Source organism: Citrus sinensis, chromosome 1 (genome assembly GCF_022201045.2).
Source record: "Citrus sinensis cultivar Valencia sweet orange chromosome 1, DVS_A1.0, whole genome shotgun sequence".
NCBI classification, from domain to species: Eukaryota; Viridiplantae; Streptophyta; class Magnoliopsida; order Sapindales; family Rutaceae; genus Citrus; species Citrus sinensis.
Genome location: NC_068556.1, coordinates 4,969,322 through 4,996,531, shown reverse-complemented (window position 1 = coordinate 4,996,531; position 27,210 = coordinate 4,969,322). Strand labels below are relative to the sequence as shown.

General features: G+C 34.9%; 5 protein-coding genes across 9 annotated transcripts in view; 3 read left to right on the top strand and 2 right to left on the bottom strand.

Moving 5' to 3' along the window:
• Window positions 1–10,305, top strand: part of LOC102614923 (uncharacterized) — a 46,143-nt gene extending 35,838 nt beyond the window's left edge. Inside the window, exons 1-10 of one of the 2 annotated variants that reach the window (XM_006475726.4) lie at window positions 5,545–5,702; window positions 6,072–6,160; window positions 6,381–6,495; window positions 7,114–7,150; window positions 7,282–7,351; window positions 7,609–7,713; window positions 8,445–8,595; window positions 8,685–8,767; window positions 9,718–9,811; window positions 9,893–10,305. In XM_006475726.4, coding sequence (XP_006475789.1) covers window positions 6,130–6,160; window positions 6,381–6,495; window positions 7,114–7,150; window positions 7,282–7,351; window positions 7,609–7,713; window positions 8,445–8,595; window positions 8,685–8,767; window positions 9,718–9,811; window positions 9,893–9,980 — 774 coding nt within the window. In that variant the 5' untranslated portion in view covers window positions 5,545–5,702; window positions 6,072–6,129 and the 3' untranslated portion in view covers window positions 9,981–10,305. Of the gene's footprint in view, window positions 1–5,544; window positions 5,703–6,071; window positions 6,161–6,380; window positions 6,496–7,113; window positions 7,151–7,281; window positions 7,352–7,608; window positions 7,714–8,444; window positions 8,596–8,684; window positions 8,768–9,717; window positions 9,812–9,892 lie in introns of those variants that run through there. The other variant, XM_052438669.1, reaches the window with a different exon arrangement.
• Window positions 1,033–2,771, top strand: LOC102614626 (probable receptor-like protein kinase At5g20050). The gene has a single exon (XM_006475725.4). It carries the CDS (start codon window positions 1,229–1,231, stop codon window positions 2,588–2,590), a length of 1,362 nt encoding a protein of 453 aa, XP_006475788.1. The 5' UTR covers window positions 1,033–1,228; the 3' UTR covers window positions 2,591–2,771.
• A 1,011-nt stretch (window positions 10,306–11,316) lies between the features above and the next one.
• EREBP (deSI-like protein At4g17486-like) lies at window positions 11,317–14,473 on the bottom strand. Of its 3 annotated transcripts, none has more exons than XM_015529519.3 (4): window positions 14,064–14,473; window positions 12,513–12,800; window positions 12,081–12,161; window positions 11,317–11,943 (listed from the first exon to the last, which is right to left on the bottom strand). In XM_015529519.3, the coding sequence occupies exons 1-4, from the start codon at window positions 14,194–14,196 to the stop codon at window positions 11,804–11,806; spliced, it is 642 nt and encodes a 213-aa protein (XP_015385005.1). In that variant the 5' UTR covers window positions 14,197–14,473; the 3' UTR covers window positions 11,317–11,803.
• A 1,930-nt stretch (window positions 14,474–16,403) lies between these two features.
• Window positions 16,404–19,502, bottom strand: LOC102615716 (hypothetical protein). Its single transcript, XM_006475729.4, has 3 exons — window positions 19,325–19,502; window positions 16,711–17,851; window positions 16,404–16,612 (listed from the first exon to the last, which is right to left on the bottom strand). Exon 2 carries the CDS (start codon window positions 17,788–17,790, stop codon window positions 16,765–16,767), a length of 1,026 nt encoding a protein of 341 aa, XP_006475792.1. The 5' UTR covers window positions 17,791–17,851; window positions 19,325–19,502; the 3' UTR covers window positions 16,404–16,612; window positions 16,711–16,764.
• A 2,028-nt stretch (window positions 19,503–21,530) lies between these two features.
• On the top strand, window positions 21,531–26,161 carry LOC102616198 (hypothetical protein). 2 transcript variants are annotated; one of them, XM_015529527.3, is made up of 3 exons: window positions 21,531–21,937; window positions 22,028–22,176; window positions 25,323–25,578. In XM_015529527.3, the coding sequence occupies exons 1-3, from the start codon at window positions 21,812–21,814 to the stop codon at window positions 25,330–25,332; spliced, it is 285 nt and encodes a 94-aa protein (XP_015385013.1). In that variant the 5' UTR covers window positions 21,531–21,811; the 3' UTR covers window positions 25,333–25,578. The 2 variants fall into 2 exon arrangements, with proteins under 2 accessions (XP_015385013.1, XP_006475794.1); XM_006475731.4 differs by lacking the exon at window positions 25,323–25,578 and adding an exon at window positions 25,886–26,161 and having other exon boundaries at window positions 21,551–21,937.
• The last annotated feature ends 1,049 nt before the right edge of the window (window positions 26,162–27,210 follow it).

Sequence of the window (27,210 nt, the reverse complement as noted above, 5' to 3'; positions counted from 1 at the left end):
GGAGGTAAATTGAAATTTATCCTACTGCAAAAGATTATTGATATACAACTAGATGTGAAAAAAAAAGCAACAACTTGTTTATAGCAATGGTAATCAATAAACGAGGTCAATGCCTGTTTATGGCATTTTATTATGAAGAAAAAAGGGTTCATTTTCAACATTGATTGACGATAGAGCCAGCATAATACACATTTGCAATTTTTTCTTTCACATTTATGTCGAGGGACCTATTCCTTCACCAATACAAATTAGTCAACTGGATACAAATTTAAAATGCCGAGACCATGCTTACCCAATTGACATCTATTTGTTCATTTGCGTTGTCTATGCTCACAAGTCACAAGACTTGGTCTATTTATTGAAAAAGCATCTATCGGTATACAATGCATATGCATTAATAGGCATTAAATTATAGAATAATTGTATTAACAAAACCAGTATAAAGTCTCATGAAGGCGACAACCCACCTCCATATTTGATTATTCCTACAAGACTTGTCTCGACTTTATTACATGAACCAGAGGGGATTATTGAATTGGTCAATACATAATACATTAAAACTTACAGCTCACAACGAATGGTGAATCCTTCTATGGTGAATGACTTAAGGTTAAAATGTAGAAACAAATCCACAAATAAAAGTTCATCTTTATTCATCAATGCCTCTATGATGGTTTGTCTCACCATTTTTTTTTTTATATGTGAAACAGTATTTGTTTACAATAATATTCATCTTTTTTTTATAATTATGTATAAGTTATTGCTTGTTGGCTCTTCACTTTTCAGAAGACTTAATTTTTATTTTTTTTTATTTTTACAAAGTATGAATCATGCCACTGACAACTGACTACAAGATAGCTGAAAAAAAATATACACAATATGGTTGGACTCAGAGTTTATAATGAGAAATTTATGTGAAAATGCCAACTTTTAAATATAAAAATATGAGGAACTAGGAGAACTTCTTGGTTGTTTCTTTTTATCCCACATGCATAATTTAAAAATTCAAAGAGTAACCCAATTCTATTCAACATTTGGCTCCTCTACCAATGATATCAAATATGATCTTCCAAGTTCAATATTCTCATACTCTATCTTTCTAGGAAACTATTCACAGTCAAACATTGGTTGCTCTTTTCACAGTACATAGAATATGAAAACCTCAAAAGCTTCAAAAACTAAACTCTTTAGCCTCACAATTTAGATTGGTACAAGAATGAAGCTCTAGATGGAGGACAAGAAAGCTAATATAATTGCTGCTTCTCTAGTTCTTGCCCTCATCATCTTTATAATTATTGCTCGCGTCACACTCAAACTTTCCAAGGCCTTTTTCCTTATTGTAGGTGCTGATATTGCAGTTGTCCTTGCTGTTTTCGCTTGTGTAATCATAAGAAGGCGTTACCATAAAAGAAGATTGTTGTTAGAATCAAAGTTTGTAACAGAAGGCAGAGAGCTTCGGATTGAGTATAGTTTCCTAAGAAAAGTTGCTGGGGTACCGATAAAGTTTAGATCCAAAGAACTTGAAGAAGCAACAGACAATTTTCAAGCACTGCTAGGCCATGGATCATCAGCTTCAGTTTTCAAAGGGATCCTAAGTGATGGAACTTCGGTTGCTGTCAAGCGGATTAACGGTGAGGAAAACGGGGAGAAAGAATTCAGATCAGAAGTTGCAGCCATTGCTAGTGCGCAACATGTGAATCTTGTAAGGTTGCTTGGATATTGTGTTGTCCCTGGAGGGCCTCGATACTTAGTCTATGAGTTCATTCAAAATGGTTCATTGGATCATTGGATTTTTCCTACAAGCAGGAGAAGTGAAGGCCATTATTCTGGTGGGTGTTTGTCATGGGATTTGAGGTATAGAGTTGCCATTGATGTGGCAAAGGCACTTTCTTATCTTCATAATGATTGCCGGTCAAGGGTATTACACCTCGATGTCAAGCCTGAAAATATACTTCTTGATGAGAATTATAGAGCAGTAGTATCGGATTTTGGTTTGTCGAAGTTAATGAGTAGAGATCAAAGCAGATGTATCACAACAATCCGTGGGACTAGAGGTTACTTGGCTCCCGAGTGGATACTGGAACAAGGGGTCTCTGAGAAATGTGATATCTATAGTTATGGTATGGTTCTTTTGGAGCTGACTGGGGGAAGAAGAAATGTAAGCTTGATTGAACACGGGAATGATAAGTCTAAAAATAAGTGGCAGTACTTTCCGAAAATTGTGAATGAGAAAATGAAAGAAGGGAAGCTAATGGAAATTGTGGATCAAAGACTAACTGATGAGGGAGGAATTGATGAAACTCAGGTAAGGAGATTAGTTGATGTAGCATTTTGGTGCATACAAGAGAGGGCTAGGCTTAGGCCTAGCATGGCCCGAGTGGTTGAAATGCTTGAAGGCCGCGTGGCAGTGGATGATCCGCCAGATACCCAAATGGTCATTGTTGATTGGTTGTCGATTGATCAAGATGATGATGCAGGTGGTGACATTGGAAGGAGGAGACTTGCAGCATTGGCATCAGACTTAGGTAGAAATCTTGCCACTGATTCAGCAGCGTGCTCACTTACCATGTCAGTTCTCTCCGGAAGGTAGTCTTTAAGAAAGTATAAACTTGACAGTCTTTTTTGTGCAAGTTTAAGCACATATAGGAAAAAGAACTGTAATGATAATCCTTCATGTTATTAAAAAGCTAACCAGCTTTCTTGCTTTTTAATGGATACATACTCTGTACCAAATTGGTAAGGGTTCCCAGTTATTTTATTATTATTGTACACATTGCCGTAACTTCTTTTTTAGCATTGGGAACGTCATTTAGCAAATGTAACACATGCCCGGATGTTAAAGCTTGAAATAACCGACAAGCGCGTAAATTAGTTGGCATGAGGTTGTTCTAATTTAACGAAAGTTTTTTTATTCGAAACTTATAAATGCAGTTGTGTTAAATATTTGTTGGGAGAACTTTGACACCCTAAAGGTCTTATTTGGCTCAAATTTAAATTAGTCGGAACGGAATATAATTTTCAGATATCATATAATTTAATATTAAAAAATTCGAAATAAAATACCGACTACAAAACAAAGGAAAGTATAAAGAAACCTAAAAAAAAAAATTCTTATTGAGGGTGAGGGGAATATTTGCTTTGGGCCATTTTCTATTTAATGGACGCCACACCATGCGACCTACTTGAACTGGTCAGGCAACAAAGCTGCAGGGTGCAGCTGTTATGTAGTGCCTAATTTATAATTTGATTATCTGGACTGAAAGCAACATTTCACCGGTTTTCAGAGCAAAGACATTATTAAACATGAGATTTCATCCGGGCCTACGGTGTTTAAGTTTATGACATCGGGCGCTAGTACATGGCGTTCTCACAATACTGTTCATGGAATACTAGTCATCTGGGATATCGTAATTAGACCTACGGTTTGACCATTTCTCATGTCAATTTTTGTTTTAGATTGTATTATTTGTTAAGTATAATGTGAATTATAATATTAAAAATGTGAAATGCTTTTGGATTAATTTTTTTTTTTCAACGCCATCAATTATAAATGGCATTAGTAAAATTGATTAATTTTTTTTTAGAGTACGAGTCTCTATGGCTGTGAGAGTTTATTTTCTTTAATTTTGTATGTTGGCTTCAATTTAGACTAGAGATGGCCAACTGGGTGTGCCTAATTTCTTTTTTTTTTTTTTGGCTTGTGCCTAGCTCTGCACAGGTGTCGAACCCGTACTTGTCCTGCTGGCCGTGCCTAAAAACGGACAGCAAGCTTTTTCTTTTTTCTTTTATTTTTCAAGATGACATGCCAAGTTATTGGCATTTTTTTTAAAATCTATGTACCTTTTTTCAGTTCATGAATTTTTAGTTAAATTTAATGGAATCAAAAGTTTAAAACTCAAGTCTATGTTCAATAATAATAAACTAATAATTGTAAGAGCATGTAATACTAATACTAAGTTAGACCCTAGCGTATGAGAATTACTTTTTAATATTTAATATTAACAACAATAAGACTAATAATTTTTTTTCTTAAAAATTCACTTACATAGAGTTATATATCATAGTTCATGATAACATTAATACATACATTTTATAAAACTATGATGTTTATAATTTTAATTATTAAAATGATTATACCATTGATTCATAAATTATAAACATAAAACAATTATATATTTTTTTTGAAACTAAGATTAAATGAATCTAAAAGACTTATACTAATAAAATACATTAAAATATTCAATATATAACCATTTCTAAAAGTATAAAATTTTAATTTTACTTTAATTAAAAAATAAAATGTGCTTATTTCAAGTCTTTTCATGTGCTGTGTTTTAACCATCTCTATGCCGTACTTTTACGATTACGTGTCTAAAATTTTTACCCAGCCCTACCTGCATGTGTGCCGTGCCGTGCTGCGTACCCTACCAAAATATGCTCGTGCCATATAGTGCAATACGGGCACGTGTCACGCTCGTGCCGTAACACGTGCCGCCTAGCTTGTTGGTCATATCTAATCTAGACTTTATTGTATTAGACTTTGATTGTACATTTATAATGTGCTGAATTTATGGATGTATTGTATCTAATATTAAAAAAAAAATCAATAATGATATGATCTTCACAATTGAGTCCCAATTTGACTGTATAGTATATAGTGGGATAAATTGAAGTATATGGTAACTTGCGGGGGTAAATTGAAATAACTCCTTATTATTATTGTTGTTAGTATTGTTAGGGTGTGGATATTTTCACCCCACTATTTTTATAAACCCACCCCACCTTTATAAAATAATTAAATAAATTCACATTATTTTATAGAATTACAAATTAATAATAAGTTTGAATAATAAATTGATTAAATCATTCTTATAATATTTTTTTTCTTATTTTGTCTTTTAAAAATCTTTAAAAATTTAAGGTTACTTTAAGATAAGTTTAATTTCACTAATTTACCCTTATAATATAAAATAACCAAATTACCCTAAGAAATATATATTATCGTAACTAATTTTTCAGGCATTTAATTTTATGCTTTATAATCTAATATGTTTTATATAGAATTTAATAATTTTCAATACTCTAGATGTCCTAATTACATCATTAAAATATTAAAAAAATTTGTACAAAAATTTATTAAAGTTAAAGTAAATTTTTAGATATTTTTGGTACTTTTACCTTATGAGGTTAGAAGAATTATATTAATTTATGTTAAAACAACCTTATTGATCAAATATAATAAAAAAAATAGTCTCGTAAAAGAATGATTAATGAATATGGATTTAATTGGTTAAATTTTTAAATTTCTTCTTAATTTGAATTTTAAAAAAATAATGTGCACTTGTTGTAATAATTTTTTAAAATTAGGGTGGGTTAATAAAATTTATGGGGTGAAAATATCACCACCCGTATTATTATTATTATTATTTAATATTTCAAATATCCCCGCATAAAAATGCAAGTGACGAAGACAGAAGGGAACCTATGCCGCGTATTGATCTAACGGTTAACGAGAATTTTTATCAACGGCCTAGAGTCGTCTGACACGTACGTGCGAGTAAGTTGAACAGTAACACATCACAAAACGACAAAAATCACAAGACGAGAATCACAGAATTGGCAGACAATACAGAGAAAAAATTGGGCAACGAGAGAGAACTCAGCTCGTGGAGTTATCACATAGCTCTGGAGTTCTGCTTCTGGTAATGTTTTAAACCCTAAAACCCGCTTGTTGTTTATTTCTTTATTAATTAATATTATTCCCATTTCGTTTCTTACAATTCTTAATTGGACCATGGAGTTTCTAGAAATTAATTTTTTTTAAAGTTTTTGAATATAGGGAGGGGTACTTGGTTAATTGTAATGGTTATTATGCCAGTTTTGATTGAATGAATTTGTCGTATTTGTATTTAGCTGTCGACCAATTTTGATTTCTGAATTTTGGGTTTCATTTTTCGAATTAAATACCTCTTAAAGTACATTTGTTATAATGCCATTTATTGAATAGTTTTGCGAACATTATGAACTATCGATGGCGAATGCTATCTGAGTCTTTATTTGTTTTATTGCAGGATCTGTGCTCTTCTCAGTTACTTTACCTGCATTGGTGATAATCTTTCAAGGGTTAAAATGAGCTTTACAGGGCCATCCATGAGTTCTGGTTAGCTTAATTCTTTTGTTGCATTACTTACAGTTTGGTGTACTTGATGCTTATAAAGTGAGCACTTTTGTATGCCTCATTTGTCTTTTGGTTTTGTGTTTACTGATTTCGTGCCTTCTGATCTTCTATGCATGAGTTACAGATTGATATGAGTTTTTGCTATGTATAGGATGTTCTTTACCGTTCTTGATTATCGAACTTTATGATGGTTCCATTTCAGGGGGTAATACTGTTAGAAGAGCAATTGAGTTCGGAAGGACCTATGTGGTCAGGCCCAAAGGTAAACACCAAGCCACTGTTGTGTGGCTTCATGGACTTGGCGATAATGGTTCAAGGTAATATGGCCTTTTCATTTCTTTTTTGTTTAGCAGTGTCTTTCAACTGCTTGTTTGTATAAATTTAAGATGGCCGTTTTAATTCTGTTAGTTTCCTGACAATTATATTGGAAAACAGATCTAGTTTTCTTTTTCCTATTACTTAAGTTATATTCTTTGTAGTAACTGGATGGAGATAGCTGTTTCTGGTTGAGTATGGTGATACTTGCATCGCCCGATGGTAGAAGACACTTTTCTCCCTTTTTGTATTATATTCCTTTTTTTCTTTGACTAGTCGATGAAACATGGTTCAAGTTGACCTTTCAACATCATGAATGCTGTTACTGTTCAAACTAGTATGAGCTGAATTTCGCTGGCTATCTAGTTTCCCATTTTGATATGTGCTGCCTGCCTATGAATCTGAATTGCCTCTTTTTTCCTCTATTAATAACTTATGGGTTTTTTTTTTATCAAAATCATATGTAAGCAAATACATACACATGCACGCACATCAAGAAGAAGAAGAAAATGGAAATACAACAGACAACCGAATGAATCAATTATAATTAATGCACAAAAGCCTTTAAAATTAATGCAATAGCTATTAGATCCTCATTTATGTTTTGATCTTGTTGGCAGCTGGTCCCAGCTCCTCGAGACTCTTCCTCTTCCAAATGTAAGAACAATTGACATTCATTTTTTTATGAGCATCGCAATTTCTGTTACTTTTTCCTAATTTATTTTGAAGTTCAATTTTATCTTCATTGGACACTTAATAACTTTTATGGTTCTGATTACGTGATACAGATTAAATGGATTTGCCCAACTGCCCCTACTCGACCAATGACTATATTTGGCGGCTTTCCATCCACTGCCTGTAAGAGTAGTTGTCCGTTTTAATTTCTTTTCGTTTTATATTAGAAAAATCAAGAAAATATTCACGCCGTTTCAGTTTATGGGAGTTAAAAGAAAAAAATCAACCATAAAAAAAAGTTTACACTCCACATCTTTGTTAATCCTTGGAAATTGAACACTTCTGTTCAGACAATAGTAGAAAATCATGCTTTAACTGAAAATTTTCTGTTTGAAACATTAAATTAAAAGTTTTGGAAATGCTAATGTGATGTAAATCAGGGTTTGATGTGGGAGACCTTTCAGAAGATGTTCCTGATGACTTAGAGGGTTTAGATGCTGCAGCTGCACATGTTGTGAATTTATTGTCCACTGAGCCCACTGACAGTAAGTTTCCTTCTTCTGAGTATTAGTATGTTATAATACTGTGTGGTTTTCTCTGCCTAATCATTTCTGATAAATGTCTATTTTATTGAAGCCTTTGAGCACTTTGATAGCCAATTATTGCAAGGTGGATAATTGTTACCTTTCCAATTTTAATCTATCTAGATGGTGTTTCAACTTGAAAACTGCCCTACAGCTTAACAAATTGCTTCATGTAAGACACAATTTACTTTCGTCAACTCCAATCTACAGGTTGATGGAGTTTTTTTTTTTATCCAGTGCTACATGCAAGCTCACATATTGCAGTATAGTGTATGGTTGTTTTATGAGGTTCTACTTCTTAAATTGCACAATAAACTAAGAGTATATTTAGAGATTCCATTGGATATAACATGATTGCATTTCGTTTGCAAATAACTTTAATAAAGAGAGGCTTTTTAATAGTATTTCTGATGACTATTTGACATTTCTTGTTTGTTACATGTTAGTGTAGTGGCATTATTTCACCTTACAGTCGCTGATACTGGTTTCTCCTTTTTGCTCTGGATCTATATGGAGATGTTAACTTGTTTTTCAAATGAATTGAGAAGCTCGGTGGATTTAGTTTCATGCATTGCAATGTACTAATTTCCCTAAAGTTAATCTTCAGAAAAAAAATTGACTCATACTTCAGAAAAAAATTGAGTCATGCTTTGTAGTTGTGTATCATCCTAATTGGAACTTTTCTTGTACAGTTAAACTTGGTGTTGGAGGTTTCAGTATGGGAGCAGCAACCGCACTGTACTCTGCAACCTGCTTTGCCCATGGAAAATATGGGAATGGCAATCCATACCCTGCTAAATTGAGTGCAGTTGTAGGACTGAGTGGCTGGCTTCCTTGCTCAAAGTTTGACTTCATATATTTACTTCAATTTGAACGTCTGTCGATTATTGCCTTTTTTAATAGCACACGTCATAAGTCCTATTCTTTTCCAGGACCTTGAAGAACAAACTAGGTGGAGAAAATGAAGCTAGAAGACGTGCTGCATCCTTGCCCATTTTGCTCTGCCATGGAAAAGGTCTTCCTTACTCTCTCAAATAGGCAGATATTCATTTTATAGTTGGCATCTTATCAGCGGCTTTGGCATATGCCTGTCTTCTTTCTTTTGGGATTCAGATATTGCTAGGAATAGGACCAAGATGACTCACAAACAGAATAAATGCATTTCAATTAATTTGATGTGGCCCAAGATGCCTCATGAACAGTCTATTCAGCTAATTTTGTTGTTGGACTGGGTTTCACTTATTTGTTTTACAAGCTTAGAGCTTGGCATCTCAAAGGGCCAAGGCCTGAGCAGTATTTTACTCGACTAGACATTAGAATGTAAGGACAGAATATGAAATATGTTTCTGGTCACTACAATTAGAGGTACAAAAACAACATTTTGGTTCCCGGTGCTGCTCTATTGCTATCAATAGAAAACCAAATTGCAACAGTCAATGTAGACATAGACTGAATGATTTCTTCTGCTTTCTTATATATTACTTCCAATTTTCTTTTTTCTGTTTCAATTGTTAATGATTTGAGGTTCAAATAATTGATAAACAAAGACAATGATATGTTGCCAGTCAAAATACTGCCAATAGGAAGCCTAATTTCTGACCCCACTGAAAGCTGATTTTCTGTAATTGGCATTTAGCATATTCAATTAGGTTCTTAAGTAGCTATGATTAACCGTATCATCACCTTAGCTTGTGTTTCATACTAATTGTGTGATAATACATCTCATAATGTTTTGCAGCAATAACTTTGTTCTCCTTTCTATATCTTCTTCTAGCCATTTGTTTCTCTAAAGAATTTTTCAACAATTGTTATCAATTACCCTATATCTTCACTAGCAGTTTGTACTTTGTAGTCACTCATCCAGCCTTGCATCAGTGAATAGTTGCCCTAGTTTCTGCACTGGCTTCGTAATTATGAAGTAAGCTGCAACTGTTGACGAATTGATTTTGGCATGGCTGGTTGCAGGTGATGATGTGGTTCAGTATAAATTTGGTGAGAAATCCTCGCAAGCCTTGACTTCAAATGCATTTCAGGATGTGATCTTCAAAGCTTACAGTGGGTAAGTAATCCCTGCAAAACTTGTTTGTTTAATTTTGATACATTATAGTAATTAAGTTTTGATTACTTTGTTTGACTGCAGCCTTGGCCACTACACCTGTCCTGAAGAGATGGACGAGGTCTGTGCTTGGCTAACAACTAAACTGGGGCTTGAGGGATGCTCTTCATGACACCTCCAAGTCTTGAGCTACAAGTTGGAAGGGCAAGAAATGTGAGGGGGAAAAAATTATTTTATAGTTGTAAGGAAGAAATTTTAGTGGCTCATAATAGTTCTGGGTGTGGTATACATGATATGGTGACATTAGTCCATGCATTTCCTATCAGTCCTCGTGCGTTTGATATTGTTTAACTGTTTCGCATCTGGAGGAAACTGCGTATGATTATCTATGAGAACATATATTTGCGTTGTCAACCTTCCCGTTTGAAGTTAGTAAGCTGTATTAATTTGGCAATTTGGATCATTAATCCTATATTTTACTCAAATTGTGCTTTTCATATGATTTCCTAGAAACACTACACTGAAGTATGAATTGCTGTTTTCTACTGGCCGAGTTTGCCTGCGGTGAGATGATTCGTCCAGGATTGATTCTATGATGTTTGCCTGAGTAGCCCCGGCACTTCCTTTGGTAGTACCTTGTCAATTGGTTCTGACATTAATAAGTTTGAGCTGAAGCCACGGTAACACGTGAGCTCAGTTTGTAAAGGGTAATTTGAGCCCGTAGTGCGGCCCTGATGACCCTTTTCAAAAGTTTTGAGATCTAGCGTAAATCACCCTGAAAGTATTGCAGTCAAAGTGCTCTGATCTCAGGCTTGGTAGGAATGAACAATAAAACTTGGACCCATTTTTTCGTAGTAAGATCAATTAACGTGCAAGAATGACTCACGCATACTGAAATTTGTATCTGGTAGCAGCTTTCCACTAGAGTTAGACCTTGGACTTTGCAATCAACCTTGGACTTTGCAATCAACGGTGACTTGGGATCAAATTACTCTGTTTAAATGCCACTAAAAAATTTTCGGTATATAGGCCGATTTTAGAAAAGATTCAGTGAGTGAATTCAATTCAACTCGCAGCTTGCAAGCGTTGACCTTGTAATACAAATCAAAGGCAGTGGAGGTTGAAGCTGCTTCATTTGCTTGCTGATGCGTTCCAAACTGTAGGCATTAGTGCAAAATCAAGTTCCAATTGTGTTCTGCTGGTTATTGGGCAATTGTAGCTTGTAAAGTGTTTGATATTTGGCAGCTGTATTTTGTAACCTTTATTTAATTAAAACTTATATTACATTCGATAATTTTATTAAAAAAATTTAAAAAATTTATTTAGCAAGCATAATAAATTTTATTGTAAATTATTTAAAAAATACCTTAAAAATTAAAAGTCATACCAACTCAATAGTCAGTAACCAAACTCTACATCATATTATGCTGTCCCTGGGTTTAAGGTTTGAAGGCCACGGTAGAGTGCGAATTAGCGAGAACAATTTGGGGAAGGAAATTGGCAGGCTATTTCGGTACAAAATTTACAGTTACTTTTAAGATGCATTAACAGGAAATTTCTGACAAATGTCTCTAGAAGTTCACAAAAATGCCTCCAATCGCATAGTCAAATTACATGTACCACAGACAGGAGACATGTACCACAGACAGAAGCCGCATTCCTACATCAAACACTAAGAGGCTCACACTAATCACAGAGCACTCGCAAAATTCACCAGTTACAACCACCTATTTGCTAGTTCCAAATTCTTCATCCTGACAACCAAACAAAAGAATGGGGAAAGAGAAGGAAAAATGATTCAAAAAAAGGGAATCTCAAAGACAAAAATCAAACATTCCAGCGAGCAATCACACTTGCAACTGATGGTAAATCATTTCCGGCAATTTGTCCTCGGAAACGTGGGATGCAGGTTCTTCATTCCAAGAAGCCATAATCAATAATGATTAGAACAGCAGTTCCAAAGGTCAATTCTTTCACCTCAGAATCAGCTTAAATTCACTTGATGGCCTCTCTGACAAAAGCAACTTCCCCAGTGCCAGCTGATGATGTTACCAAGAGTTTCTCTTGATCGTTATCATCCATTTCTGTTGACTCGCGGGGTGTCGCAGTCGACAAAGACTCACTTCCATCTTCTTCTGGAAGAAAACCACCCAAAAAGGCAACAAAAATGTTGCTAATATTAAAAAGTAGGTAATAATCGTAAGAAGGACAGGGCACTGATCAAGCTGAACAATATTAAGAAGAGAAAGGATTCATAAGAGCAGACACTAACCTGTACAGTCATGGTATTCAGGTAGCTGCTTAACAGTAGTTGCTTGAAGGCTTTCAGGAAGTAGACAACCGCATAAAGCACCTGGAGTTTGGAACATTAGTTGCATTCAGTTAAATTTTAACTGCGTTCAACTTTTAGGGAAAAATAATGAAAACAAATATGAAACCATTTTTGGAAAAAGAAAAGTCAATCCTGGATTATTATTAGTTAAAGGGTATTTCTTTTGAAATCTAGGAAAGTACATTTCAGATAATATGGTATGGCTACCAAACACATAAGATTAATAGATACAGGAAATGCTTGTAGTATTAAGATGAATATGCCTACAAATGAGTCATATTTTCTTTGAAAGCAACTTTATTTGGTAGTTAGCAGTGATCACTTGCTGTATTACAAACATTGGAAGATGAAAACAGGAAGAATTCTTTGTACCTAGCCGGGCCAGCCGATTCACCCACCCAGGGATGTGTTTGCCAGTCAATCTCCATGCAATATCATCTGTAAAATGGTTGCAATTCTTTGAGATGAGGTTATAAGTGTCTCCATGATACTCAGATGCTGAACACTCAATAAATGTCCGGAATTCAGAGGGAGGCATATTTATGCGGCCCAACAGGATAGAAGCTCGGTAAATAAATCCAGGGCAACTTCTTGGTTCGACTTCAAAAACTCCACTAACTGGAAAATCATGAGCTCCAAATCCATACTCCTTTCCATGAACTGCTCATACGCATGATTCAGATGTTAAAGTTTATTGGATTCAACATAGGAAATTTCAAAACTAGTACTGAAATAAAAATTCAAATTAAATAAATTCATCCCTTTTGGAATAGTAGTAGATCCAGATGGATTTAACGATCAGAAAACACCTTAACGACACTTTATGGACTTCTATCAATCACAAAACATAATTCATCAATTCCAAATCACCATTTTTTTCCCCACCAAACCCTGAGCACAAACACAAATTAAATTAATCCTCCTCCAAAGTTGGTTTGAGGGAGATTTGTCCCCTAAATTCCCAAGGCAAGAGACCTAACCCAGTAATCTCCTTTGAGACCAATTCCAAATCATTATCTCCTCCTGTCCAACAAATCTTGGAGACTCTAATCAATAGTTCCTTCATGAACGAAACATGTATTGGAAACCAGCAAATATATTCGCTATCAGTCATTTTGAACTTTATCATTCCTGTAGTACGTCCTATCCCCCTTCCACCTAGGCACACCCCCATCAATGATTGTGATAATCCAAATGACCAGCATTTATTCCCAATATTATCAATATTTCAAAATTTGAAGTTGCATCTGATCTACTTAAACCTGGTATTACTGGAGGCTCTAGTAACCGAAAGAAAGCAAAACTCAGAGCACCAATTCAAACATTTCAAAAACGTCTTTTTTCCCAGTTCAAGAACAAACAACCCAGCTTTCATGGTCAACTGTTGTCTGTTGTGTGCTAACCTACAGCACTATAGGTGGTTAATTGTTTACACAACTACGTACAATCAACAAAGTCATTTTGCTTGATCGAAGCAAAATAAATACTGACAGCATTAGTCATTGTTTTAGCACTAGTAATCTTAAGGCACCAGCTGACTAAATAGCCCTACCAATTGTCACCAAAGACAATATAGCATCGCACCTCCAAAATTGAGCAATGAGCACTCCATAGAACAAGGAAAGAGAAATACTGAACTACGGACACGTGAAAGCATGCCTGTTACTTATTATTACAAGCCACCAATCGTAAACCAATTTAAGCACAATCATCAAATTAATACCAAAAAATAAACCAAAGAACTTTTTTTTTTGCAATAAAGATCTAACTATAGCCCCAGCAAATCCATTAATTAAACATTAACAAATAAAGCCAAAAAAAGGCGCAAACCCAGATCACGAAAACATACAAAGCACATAAAGAAACAAAAATAGAAGGCAAAAACAAGAAAAATAGAGAGATGGGTGAAGAAACCTTCGATACCGGAGTGAAAAATCCCGAAACCGAACCAATAGGTGTAACTATTCACAGGGGTGAGATCGTAAACGTTTAACACCACCTGGGTTTCGTTAATACCATCGTGTTCGCTTGAAGATGAGATTTGTGCTGACACCATTTCGCTGACACAGGCAAATTGCTTATCGACTCAATTCAATTCCTCAAACAAAAAAAAAAAAAAAACCAACAAATCTTTCTTCTCAGAGATGCATATTCTGAGTCTCTGACCCCAGGGAAGAGAGAGAAAAGGTTTGGGACTTTCGAGGAATTCAGGCAAATGAATGAATGAATACGAAAGAAGAAAGAAAAGTTGGTTCTTTCTTCGTTTGATTACTCTTTTTATTTCTTATTATACTTCTGTTTGAACTTTTCGAATAAAAGAGAGAGTAAAGAAGATTTAAATAAATGGGACAAATAAACCACTTGGGCTTAGCCTAAGTGGCTTGAGCCCCTCCCTCATATTTGTAAGGTAGTGAGTTTGAGTTTCTACGGACGTATTATAAGAGTTTAATTTAAATATTTTTTATTAGAGTTTCAAAGCTTGAGTGAAGGCAGTCTTTTTCTTAAGATGAGAGTTTGACGTCCCTCGAATATTTTCTCCTAGGATGAGAGTTTGACGTCCCTCGAATATTTGAGAGGGTTAAAAAATCTGAGCGGTGTCATATCAACATTAATGTCAACAGGACTCAGTATATATATATAATTGTATATATCAATTATACTCTCATATAATATGAGTTGTAATTTGAACAATAATCTCGTGTCATCAAAAATAATAATAATAATAAATGGGACAAATATAGCAAAGATAAGTTGTCTATTGTTTATTTGTTTTGCGCAATGTGTTTATTATAATGTTTAGTTGAATAATGATATATATATATATATATTTTCCCTTGTTCTACATTAAAGTGTGGTATGCTTCGAATTTGAACTCGGCCTACTTTACAGTCATTGAGTCTGCTTTTTTTTTTTTTTTAAATTTATAAGTATTACTTACCAAATTTGTACAAGTTGATGTTATGAAAACAGTTTCAAAGAGGGGAAAAAAAAAGAAAAAAGAAAAAGAATAAGCTACCATTCTAAGTTTTTAACCCTATCTCAATTTTTTTTATCTAAAGAATTGAACTTGTCTAAAGAAGGGTAATTTTTAAAAAACTCCCCTGAGGTTTGGGCTTGTTGTAAGTAGATGGCGAGAATTTATTTATTTGTAAAAAATCCCCTACCGTTAGTTGACTGTGCAAAGACAATATTACCCTTAACAACAATTTGTAGTCGGAAATAACTAAAAAAAAATTTAAAATTGTTGGCGCGAAAAGCACAAACCCTATTTTTTGACAATTTTATCCTTGTCAATTCCAAAGATTTACAATATCATAGGCAAAAATTATAACTATTTCATTTTTAAATTTTTAAATTTATCTTTTTTATAGAAACTTTAAGAAAATATCAATAATTTAAAGAGAATTTTTAAAATTTTTAATTTTATCTTTCTTGTAGGAACTTTAAGAAAATATCAATAATTTAAAGAGGGTAAAATAGCCAATAATTTTAATTTTTTTTAGTTATTTTCGTCTACAAATTATTGTTAAGGGTAATATTGTCTTTGCACAGTCAACTAACGGTCAATGTTAAAGTTAACTGACGGTAGTAGGTCTTTTACAAATAAATAAATTCTCGCCATCTACTTGCAACAAACCCAAACCTCAGGGGAAGTTTTTAAAAATTACTCGTCTAAAGAATTGAAGTGATGCGACATTAATGATGGGAATGAAGTACAATGATTGGTATTCAAATTTTAAAATACATTACAATGCAAATAAATTAACATTTTTATTATTTATTGAATTTAATGGGAAAATGTTGACTTCTTTCGTCATTATTGGAATGGTATGTATTAAAATTTTAACATTTATTACAATACAAATAAATTAACACTTTCATTATTTATTGAATTTTATGGGAAAAAATTGTCTTCTTTTATCAATATTCTCAGATGATTATTGTTTCATCGCGAGTCACATAGATGGACAAAGGAAACCAAACTAATCAAATATTGTGTCATGGTACAATGGCTTTGGCGATTTCTGTAATTCGCTTTAATTGAGTTAGGTAGCCGCACTTTGCAGCAAACGGCCCACACAACTGATAAATTAGCCAACTTATTAGTAATGTGAGCTGTCCCCGTCGCCCCAGTAATGTGTGCTGGAAATCGCCCTCCCCTCAACCAGCAGTAGTTACAAGGCCACAAAAGAGTGCAAATTTATTTCAAGCTCAGCTGTTCAAGGAGACACTCGACATAAAAAGCATAGCAACAAATGCAAATTTAAAAATATATATTATTATAAATAATAAAGAGCTGCTGAAGAAAAAATATATCGATTAATTAAAAGTTTCTATAAATTACAGTTTTAATCAATCATCGGAATATCCAGCACATCAGGCAAATCTGTTCCATACCAAGTAGTACGGTACAGACAGACGCCAACACTCATGTAGGCAGAACTTCCATCTCTCTTCCTCTGTTCCACCACCTGAAACACATACAAATTGCCCAAGTCAAAAGACATTTCTAATATCTAACAGCTTTTACTAATCCAAGAGCAAAAAACGAAAATTTGACAACACTTACAGTTTAAGCCTCCAAACAAAATGATTATAAAGACAGATTCCACAGAGTTTGCAACTAAGGCTGATTGTCCGGAGTTGTTTGCCTCCGAATGCGCTCACTGCGCCTCAGAGGAGCTGAACCACCATCTGATGATTCATTGTCCTCGTCTCTGGAAGAAGATCCTGTTTCTCCATCATAGCTCTCCCCCCAAAGTTGGGAAGTTCGCCTTCTAATACTCAAGTGTGCTCTGGCCCTTGAGGTACCAGACCAGCTGCTTCTCCTTGTACTAGAACCAGGCCTAAACACTCTTATAAGAAAAAATACAGTAAGCCAACCACCATCATCAATAGGCAAAACACTGCTCTCATCCCTCTCCTCACCAAAAGAAGACTGAAGTGTGCTAAGCAAGTCCCCAAGGTCCCTCTGGCGCTCCAATCTTCTCCAATTATGCTGCCGCTCTGGGTCAACCTCAGATGGCCGCACGAGCGGATGTTCAACCCTAGCATGTTTTCTGAGATCCGTATATGTCCCGCTGAAATCACACGTCTCACAAGAACAACTTCTAGTCTTCCCATTCATAAACCTACGAGCAGCATCCACAATAATCCAGTCTTTAACATCACCACGGCAAAGGGGGCACACTAGCTTTGGCCGGGTCTTCTTCTCGCAAGACAAAGAATGTGGCATAGAGGATCCTTCCTCGCTTCTTTCTTCTAGCAAGCCAGTAGCTGTTGCTTCTGAAGTCAAAACCGATGCATTTGTAGGAGAGGGTTGGGATTCTTCTAGCTGTGACATCACAGTCATGGATGAAGTCTCTACAAATGACTTGCGAAACTGATCCAGACAGTTCGAATGTCGGTAGCTTGTGTCACACATAAAAGGACGACAACCTTTCTCATGGGAAGAGCATAGGAGGAGAACTGCATTATGAGGATGTTCCATGCAAACAGGGCACCTGGCCTCTTCCCATTCTTTCAAATTTTCATCATTTTCCAATAGGATTTTGGCAGAGGACTTCTGAGTACGACTAGAACTGCATGGGTAAGGAGATGCATTGCATCTATCAACAGACACAGAACGATCCCTTCTATCCTTTGGCATGTTGAAGTCTCAAATATACATACACAAACACTAAAGTCTGGCAACTCTCACAAAGCAGCAACTGAAGGATTGGAGCCACAAAAGACCACAAAAACATAAGTAGTTGCACAAGCTATAGTAGCTAAGATTCATCAATAGATATGAAAGGTATTGTAGCAGAACAGAAATGGATTCATAAGAACACTGGAATATCATATGCTATCACATTATTGTAGAACACATATACTCAAAGAAAAATGATTGAATTCAATTTCTCTCATAAATGGAACAGTTACCCAAAGCAATATAAAATGAACAAAATGATGTAAACATTCTACACAAGTACAATGAGCCAGATGCAAACCCTTGCTAAATGCCCCATGAGATAATCCTTTTTGGAGGAATCAAAACCACGGGAATTGGATATTACTATCAACATAAAAGCCCTAAAGCATTGGCAAGACGGAGAAAGAACTGGTAAATCAAGTTACCAGTTTTTAGTACCAAAACATTGTTGGTGAATCCCAATAACAAGCATGATCTGCATTGGAAAAGTCCACATAATAAGATTTTCACAGCACCATCCTGGACCACAATCTAAATGAGCTCTCTCATATTTAAATCAATATCATTCCTTTGCATTCGGAGTCACCACGACTTAAACTCATGATCCAAGAAAGATCCATTTTCCGTTTTTAGACTTCTATCATTCAAACGAATGATTACAAAAGCCTGCCAAATCGCACATTAGCATATGGAAATCAAGCAAAGTAGCTACAGAACTTAACAAGTCTACACGCCAAACCACTTGAAGTTGATCGGACAAATCTTTTTGATCAATCTACCTCTAGGGAGCACTATCTTACAGCTCATGAGCCGATATCTTAACACACACAATTTTTGCTGCCATACAATTGAAACTCCAACGCTAGAAACTTAATATCTTCTTCTGCTATATGCATTTACCTCAAGAAAATGCATCGGATAAATAAATTCATTACTAAGTCACACTACCATAAAACTTAGTTTCCAGTATTCTTCCAACTTTTTCACTTGCTAGGACATTTAAGATCAGCAATGAATTCAGGCAACAACATTAGGAGCTAATGAAGATGAAAAAAACCATCCCTGCCTGTATACTCCAATTTGCCTTTCCGACACAGAAAATTAGTTATCTACTGATAACTTTAAAGAGAAGGCAATTCAATCACAAAATTTACATTGTAAAAAATACAAATATGCATCAAAATGAATAGACGCGTTGTTTGTTTTAACAATAATTTAAACTTGTTTAACCAAAATCAAAATCACAAAAATCCAGCTCTAGAGTAACCTAACAACCGCCAATTCACCCGCTGCAACAAAAAATTATCCAAGCAAATGAAAAAAAGGGAAAATTTAAGAAATGAAGCCAATCAAAAGTAAAAAAAACCAACTCCATCGTACTATTGAATCGATATACACAGAAATCGGGAAGATCCGGCTGTAAGATGACACGAGGATAGGTCAAAAGTTCACAAAAGAAAAAAGATGATAGCGCTATTTAGATAATTACCAGCAACTCCGAATCGTCCGATTTGATTAATTGACGGTAACTTATGATTCCAATTAATCAGATTTGAAGACTTAGAAGTGATTAATTAAAATCATTTTAACACAGAGAGAAGGAGAGAGAGAGCAGCCTTTTCTAGGGTTCGTTCAGCTCATGCGAGAGAGAGAAGCAGATAAACGACGGTGATGCAGGTATATATAGGCGTTTCTCGATTATTGCTGACGTGTAAGGTTTGGGGTTCGTTAATATTTTTTTTTTTTTGAATTTTGAAATGAATTGTTAATTTTTTTAAGTCGGCGCCGTTTCGTAGGTTTGGCGAATCCACATGATCTAAGCGCGTGGGTTAGAATCAAGTCAAACTGTTCACTATCTGGCCCCACCAGTCTTGCTACTGAAAGGAATAAACACTCTACAGTGCACACGGATGTTTGCCCCGGGCAAATCCTAAGACGGCTGTCGACATTTCATCAATCTTCTGTAAACGACACCGTTTGGCTTAGATAAGGCAAAAGCAACTACAAAACCCAGCTGCTTTCTCTTCCTCTTCGTTTCACCACACTAGAATTTTGAGTACAATTATTACTTTCACTTCTCCCAAAACCAAGTTGCCAACACAAACAAACTGCTTGCTTCACTTCAAAAAAACTTATTGTAATCAACAACTTGCTTCTGCTGCTGCGGCTGTTGTCGTTGCTGTAGAGGTTTTGAGTCCACAGAATCAGAAGAAGCAAGTCCACTGGATAGCTCTAAGTTGAGAGATTTTCTTGATAATGGGTGCTGCTATGTATTATTTCTCCATTATTATTAATAGTGTATTTGTTGAAATTATTATGGTTATGAATTTGGTTGAGGGGATGGTGAGTTTGAGGGTAAAGGCCATGGTTAAGTAGCTTCTGCTTGATGTGGGTATTTCAGTAATTCTTTATTTCATTGTCTGTTCTTACTGGTAATCTTCCAGCTATCAACAACCACTTACACATTACACAAATTCAAAACACCCCCACCCAAAAAAAAAAAGAGTTTTTTTGGATCTAATAATTAAAATTAACCCACCCCTAAACAAATAAAAAATTTAAAAAGAAAAACGAGAGAAGAAGCTTAATTAATTACTTGTTTTCAAGCAAACTATGAAGCTTGATAATGAGTTCATCTTCTTCATCGGTAAAATTCCCACGCTTAAGATCAGGGTGTAGATAATTTATTCAACTCCATCTACAGCTCTAGCCACATCTTAGCAATCCTAAATAATTTGTTAAAACACACACATATATTAATTGTGATGCTTTGTGAATGGCTGTAACTGTCGCAGAGAATGAAAACACACGCATATTATTTATTCATCTCGTTGCTTTTGGGTTCTACAATTGGGTGATGTGTCGGGTTGTGTGGTAAAACGAAGAGGAAGAAATAAACGGTGCCGTTTTACAGAGAAATGAAAAAAAAAAAAACAAATAAACGACACGACGTCATTTAGGCCCGTTTCGGGTTTGACTCAGACAAATATCATTTTGGATAAACACCAGAACATGATAACATCTGGGTCCCTACATTTTTCTGTAAAAGAACATTAACCAAGAAAACATTCAACTTTTTGGAAGCTAGTTTACCATGACAATTTTGAAGCAAACAAGTCCCTAAATGGAAAAAAAAATCATTGATTTAGTTAAACAAATTTTAGCAGTATTTATGTACCTTCAGTAAGAGGACGTGTTGCCTATAGTTTCTTTTGGTAAATATAAAAAAAATGAGTTGAGTGTGTGTGTTCTATTAAAAGATTATACCTCTTAAAGAATAAAAAACTATAAAATATGAGGAAATGAGGGTGACTGAATCACCGATTTAGTTAAAAAAAACTTTAGTAATTTTTAGTTCTCTAAATTTTAAGCAAATTACATATACTTACATTTTGAATTTTAGTGGAAGCTAGTTAGTTCAATTGGTAAAAGATAAAAGTTTTAGACTGAAAATAAGATGTATGATATTAAACACAGCTCACATGGGTGTGATCTATGTGTGGGGAGATTTAATTATCATTAGTCAAATTGAAATAGATAAATATTTATATAAATTTATTTATAATGAAAGTTAAATAATTGATTTGTTAAATTATAATTACCAACGTTTGGCTCTCTAAACCTAAACAAAATCGTAAATAAAGATATCAATGAATGTTTTGAAACTAATAAATCCTAAAAATAAAGTAAATTGTTGATTTTGATAAGGATTTTTTTTTTGTGAATTTCACTTTCTAGCGGCAAGAATCGGAGTAAGAACATAAATGCGTCTTTCATTTTCTTTTTTCCAAAATCTAGGGACCAAGATGATATTAGCCTGGATAGGATAAACTACAAAAGACGTTGCGTTGCTTTATTGCCGGAAGCTCGGGAGAGACAAAACCGGGAGTGCTAAGGGGCTAACCCAAAGTCCAAACCGAAGTATCGTGCACTGCAGCTGTTTGAGGAAAGTCCTGTGAGAAATCAAAGGGCAACGATGATACTGAAGCAGGTTGGCTTCTTAGGCGCAACTGCTGCAATAATCTTTGGTGGATTTGTCACCCTCAATGTGGCTTCCACTATCACTCTGGGGGCACTTCGTGCTGCCAGTGAAGCAAAACGGGTAAAAGCAGGAAGCGCCTCTTCTCTTCAGTCATATTTTCTTCCATATTTTTTTTATACTTATTGTTATTTCTATTTTGTATATTTGTAGAAAAAGTTTGCGATGCCTTGTGGGGTTTGTAAAGGAAAAGGGTTTTATATTTGCAAGTTATGCAAAGGAAATGCAACTATTGAGTGGTCGCCTTTGTACGACCCTGTTTTCATCAATCCTTGTCTTTGCCCTACCTGTGAGGGTAACAGGTTAGTCACTGTGCTTTTCTTTCTTTCTTTCATTTTTTTCAAATGTGTTTTCCTCTTATCATTAGTTTGGTTTCGGAGAGGTGAGATGTAAAAATCATAAAGCAGCTTTCTTTTCTAACTGTTATTGTATGCTTACTTTCTAATCTTGATCCCTGGGGTGCTGTTTAACTCTGCTTGTTGTGACAATAAATTTGAGCAATTTTCTTGTACAACAAGTACTTGGATCAGTCTAAAAAGCTGAAATACTTGTGCTTGTTTGTTTATTGGCTTCAATAGCTCGCTTCTTACTGCTCTTCTTTTTCTTCTTAGTTTTGCTTTCTTGGCTTCTTCGCTTTCTTTTTTCTTTGGTTTCTTTCTTGTTTTATCTCTTGAATTGTTTTTCACTTGTTCATGTTTTCCAAACTTGCCGCTTATAGTGCAGTTATATATATTGTTTTATCTCTTGACTTAATTATTAACTTTGGTATCCAATTTTCTTTGCACCTGCTCAAGTCATTAGACTTTATTAGAGCTCTTAATGTATTTTTAAGTCCTACTAAAGCTCTTAGCACCTGCCTTGATATTAAACAAAATCTCATTAAGACTTTAACAAGGCTCTTAGCACCTGCCTAGGTGTAGTAAATATATTATCCCTCCTTTAGTTCTCCTCTGATTTTCTTTAAAGAACAGTTTTGTACTTTCAAAAGATATAGATTCATCTCTTTCATTATATTCTTAGGCGGCAAATATATTTTTCTAGTCTAAAGTTCTCTACTTGTTTATCTTCAATCGATGATATTCAAGTAAGAAATTTTGTCCTATGTTTTTTTATTGCTTTGGGGATTTTGGTTTGATGGATAAATCAATTACATGTATCTTATTTAGAGAAAGAAAAATTTCAAAAACTTAAAAAACCTTAGGGAAAAGTTTAAGGATGCCTTTCCAAGGGGTGTCTCCTAATTTCAATAGATCAATCAAAAGATGTTGGGTTTTAATGTTTCGACTCCAACAATGTTAAAATTCCTACAGCATATGTGCTAGTAGGCTAAAGATTCCCCTTCACCCTTTTTATTTGAAGGTTTTTTAACTTTTATAATTTGGCTTTAGTCCAACTTTGCCCGAGTGGTTATAGAATTTTGGTGCGATTTCTTGCTTTTAACCACTTGCATGGAAAGAATATAGGCTTCAATTAATTTCGGAGACTTTACTTTGTGAAACATTATGCAGATCATGTGTATTATATTTCTCACAGATATAAAGATAAAGACAGATTGATAACCAAAATTTTTGCTAACCCAAAAAATTGGAGAAATAAGGTACTGGCAATAAGTGGGAAATGGCAATTTCATTAGAACCAAACAACTCTTTTGCTAAATCTCTAGGCACTAAAACCCTAGAAGGATCCCAGGCACTTGGAGGGTGGGGGGGGGGGGGGGGGGGGGGAATGGTTAAGCATCTGGAAAGTATTATGTTCACAATGAGCATTCAGTCTTTAGATATGGGTACTTTCTAAATCTTTAAATTGAAATGCTCTTTCAAGTCTTTAAAATTTTACTTTAAATCTAAAATCAGCGGTATGCCATCTTAGAGCTTTTGTTTGAGAAATACAGTCTAGTTGTTAAAGGATATGTAACTAAGTCTAGTGGTTAAAGAACATTGTAAGTAAACTTTAAATGAAACAAATAGGTGGGAACATTTACAAAAAATTATAATTCGTATATACAATGAAAAGGGAAAGCTACACTATCTTACAAACTTACATATAATGTTAGATCAGGGAAGCCAACCTTTCCATGTCAAAATACATATACAGTCCTACATCTCCAGTTTACACTCAAAAGGTGACAAAAGTACTATTTTTGTAGCCTACAAAAAGACTATTTACACAAGAAAATGACTGTACAATCACCCAAAGATTGAGTCCATACCTTCTCACATCTCCATTACTAGAAAAGCTAAAAGAGACTAGGAGAATTAGTAGGTGCAGGGGAAGTAGGCACATCAGTCAAAGAAGTAACAGGTTCCACAACTTCAGATATTTCCCTTTACTAGCAAAAACATCAACTACAAAATCAGATGCATTTGAAAAAAATTCCAAATCGCCCAAGAGTGGAGTAGTAGGAACGTCATCTTTACTGCATTGCATAAAAGCATCAACTTCATTAAAGTCAGATTTTAAAGAAACATGCTTATACTTGTCTTTCACTTCTTCCAGTTCAGCTTTCATTTCATTAACCTTTTGATTAAAAAATAACTCGAGCCTTCTTGTTCTCAATCTCGACACAATCCACTTTCTCCATTAACACATTTTTCTCATTAACAGTAGTGGTTAATTGTAGCTTCAAACCTTTTATTTCTTTCTGACTTGCCACTAAATCTGATTCAAGAGAGTTTTTTGCTTGATTAGATCAAACAATTCTTTTGATAACCCCATTGGTCTCATCTTTCCCAAGTTTGTACAGGTTTTTCTTGTTTTCTCCTTAAACACTGACATACTGATCATTACTTCATGCCAAATCACATTCTAAGCCCTTAGTTAATTCATGAGAATTCTTCAATTCAGAAGCCATTCTTTGAAAATGAGCAGACAACAATTAATATCTTCCAAACAATACAGAAAAGTTGTAGAGATCCTATACAAAAACAAACATATAAAGCTAAAGTTTGTATAAATATTTATAAGTAGTAAAAATAACTTGCAGAGAGGATTCCTTCTTGGCTCTTCCTGCATAGCTTTTATCCTTTTGCTGCGGTTGCAGTTCTTTGCTTGGTTTCTTGATTGTTTGGAGTACGTAGATGCTGTAGGCTTGCTTTCTTGGCTCTTCCTGTGTACCTTTTATCTTTTTGCTGCGATTGCAGTTCTTCACTAGGTTTCTTGATTGTTTGGAGTACGTAGATGCTGTAGGCTTGCTTTCTTGCCTCTTCCTCTGTAGCATTGTAGCCTTCGCTCTTCCTCTGTAGCATTGTAGCCTTCACCTTTATTGTTGCTTGCAGTTCTTTGATTGAAATCTTTGATTGTTTGGGGTAGATACTGAAAGCTTCTTAGCTCTTCCTGTGTGACTCTATAGTGTTCACCCTTTGCACCAACCTTTGTACCTTTGCTGTGGTTTGCAGCTCTTGATCTACTTTTTATTGTATAGACCCCTGAAGCTTCCTTTGATTTGTAGAGGCACATGAAGCTGCTTTGCATTGTCTGCATTGTCTGTCCAGGTGGCCAGGCTTTTATTCTGTCCAGTTAATGACGTAGCAAAGTTTGTCGACAATCATCTTGACACAGTTATTTGAATATGCTATGGGCTTGTTAAAATCCTGGGCTTATGGGCTGGATCTTATTCACATATAAAGGGGCCTTGTCATTTACCCAACACTTTATTGTATTTTGCTAATTTAAGATGGATATTGGAAATCAAAATTTTTCTTGTACTCATTTTCTTTTAATTTTCTTTCTATGTTTTGTTTTTCGGGTTCATCATCTTTTAGACAGTATGATAGTGTGATAATATAAAATCTATACCGCTATTTTCACTGGATGGTGCTAGACAACTAGAATCCACTGAAAAGTATTGCTATCTGATGCAGTGTTTGGGAAACTAGATGTTGGCATTTGCATTTTTCTCAATGAAAAAAGCTACAAGCCCTATGAATGATGGTTATGTAGGAGATTAGTTTAGAGATGATTTGATTGTTGCTTAACTATTTTGCTGGTTTCTTGTCATATTACTTATTTCAGGGTACAGCGGTGTCTCAACTGCCTGGGGAAGGGCTTCGATTGACTTTTAAGGAGCAGAATACCGGTCTATTGCAATTCTATATCTCATTACTAAATTACTAACATGTATAGGATTATTGCAGCAATAAAAACCAAATGATAATTTCATTCGTAGATAATATCTTTTGGATGACTGTCTGGGAAGCTTGCATATTTTGAACTTTTAAAATTGATCAGGCTACTCGAGCAAGGCGGTTGATTTTAACCGCAAATTGAATACCATGCACACTTGCAACATACGGATTCCACCTGTTTTTGGAACCTGGGCGTAGTTTTGTCATTTTTCAGTTTCACTGCTAGGCAGCTATTTGGATCTGGGGTGGGCCGAAGAACCACGGAACCACCCAACCCAAAATGCGTGGGTTGGGTTAAAAATTTCTAATCCAATTTTAATCAGCGGTGAAAATTTTAATTTATTTGGAATATTTTTAAATAATTTTAGATTTATTACTCTTTAAAGTGATTTTGATGACGCACTATGACTCCATAGCATGTGCTCGGGGAAGAAGTTTTGTATAAATGTATCGCTGTGTTATTAAGTATTTTGATTTAGGTTCTTTTCTTTCTAACAGATGGAATAGAATAGCCTGATTGAAGTGTAATGATCACACGTCTGTAATAAGCATTATATGTTCTGTATATTATTCAAAACTAATCGGACAAATCACATGTTTTATTAGGGACATATGAAATTTTTAGTTGAAATTTAATAATAGTTTTATGAAAAAATTTAGGACAAGTAGGGGAGCATGTGACGCTACTACTACTCCTACGACTTGAGGGGAAGGTTGCCTGTCCAAGTACCCATCCAAACGGCCCCAACTTTCTCAAGTCAAATCAAAGTCATCAAAAAGTCCTCTATCATTGTTGAAAGGTAAGCTAAAAATCATTTAACTAGGAAAATTCAAACGTCCTCTCGCTGAAGTTCCTCAGTCTAAATTTCGTCTTTTTAAAATTTTGGTAACCGACATGACAATTGGAAGGTTTACACTGAGAAGGTCAGTCCTCTGGCCTTGTTATTTTTGTAAAATATTATCCAAGTAAAGTCATCCTCGTCATCTTAGGAAGTGAATAGGGGTGAACACGGGTTGGTTGGGTCAGTTAATCAGCTTAAATATTAACCTGACCTAACCCGCATGTAGAACGAGTTAAAAATTTTTAACCCGATCCAACCTGCAATTTTGCGGTTGGATCGGGTTGAGTTGGACTTTTGAAAAAAATTATTTTTATAATCTAATTAAATAGTGAATAAAAATAAATAAATTAATTAAAAACTAAAATCTTTA

Bases quoted from the DNA above. Each gene is read 5' to 3' on its own strand.
- LOC102615716 (XM_006475729.4), bottom strand. From the start codon at position 17,790: ATGCCAAAGGATAGAAGGGATCGTTCTGTGTCTGTTGATAGATGCAAT.
- LOC102614626 (XM_006475725.4), top strand. From the start codon at position 1,229: ATGGAGGACAAGAAAGCTAATATAATTGCTGCTTCTCTAGTTCTTGCC.
- EREBP (XM_006475728.4), bottom strand. From the start codon at position 14,196: ATGGTGTCAGCACAAATCTCATCTTCAAGCGAACACGATGGTATTAAC. The intron at 12,162-12,512 runs GTACAAAGAATT...TCCAAACTCCAG, and splicing joins GAATCGGCTGGCCCGGCTAG to GTGCTTTATGCGGTTGTCTA. The intron at 11,941-12,080 runs GTTAGTGTCTGC...TTCTTCCAGAAG, and splicing joins TGAATACCATGACTGTACAG to AAGATGGAAGTGAGTCTTTG.
- LOC102616198 (XM_006475731.4), top strand. From the start codon at position 21,812: ATGATACTGAAGCAGGTTGGCTTCTTAGGCGCAACTGCTGCAATAATC. The intron at 21,938-22,027 runs GTAAAAGCAGGA...GTATATTTGTAG, and splicing joins CTGCCAGTGAAGCAAAACGG to AAAAAGTTTGCGATGCCTTG. The intron at 22,177-25,885 runs GTTAGTCACTGT...TACTTATTTCAG, and splicing joins CCTACCTGTGAGGGTAACAG to GGTACAGCGGTGTCTCAACT.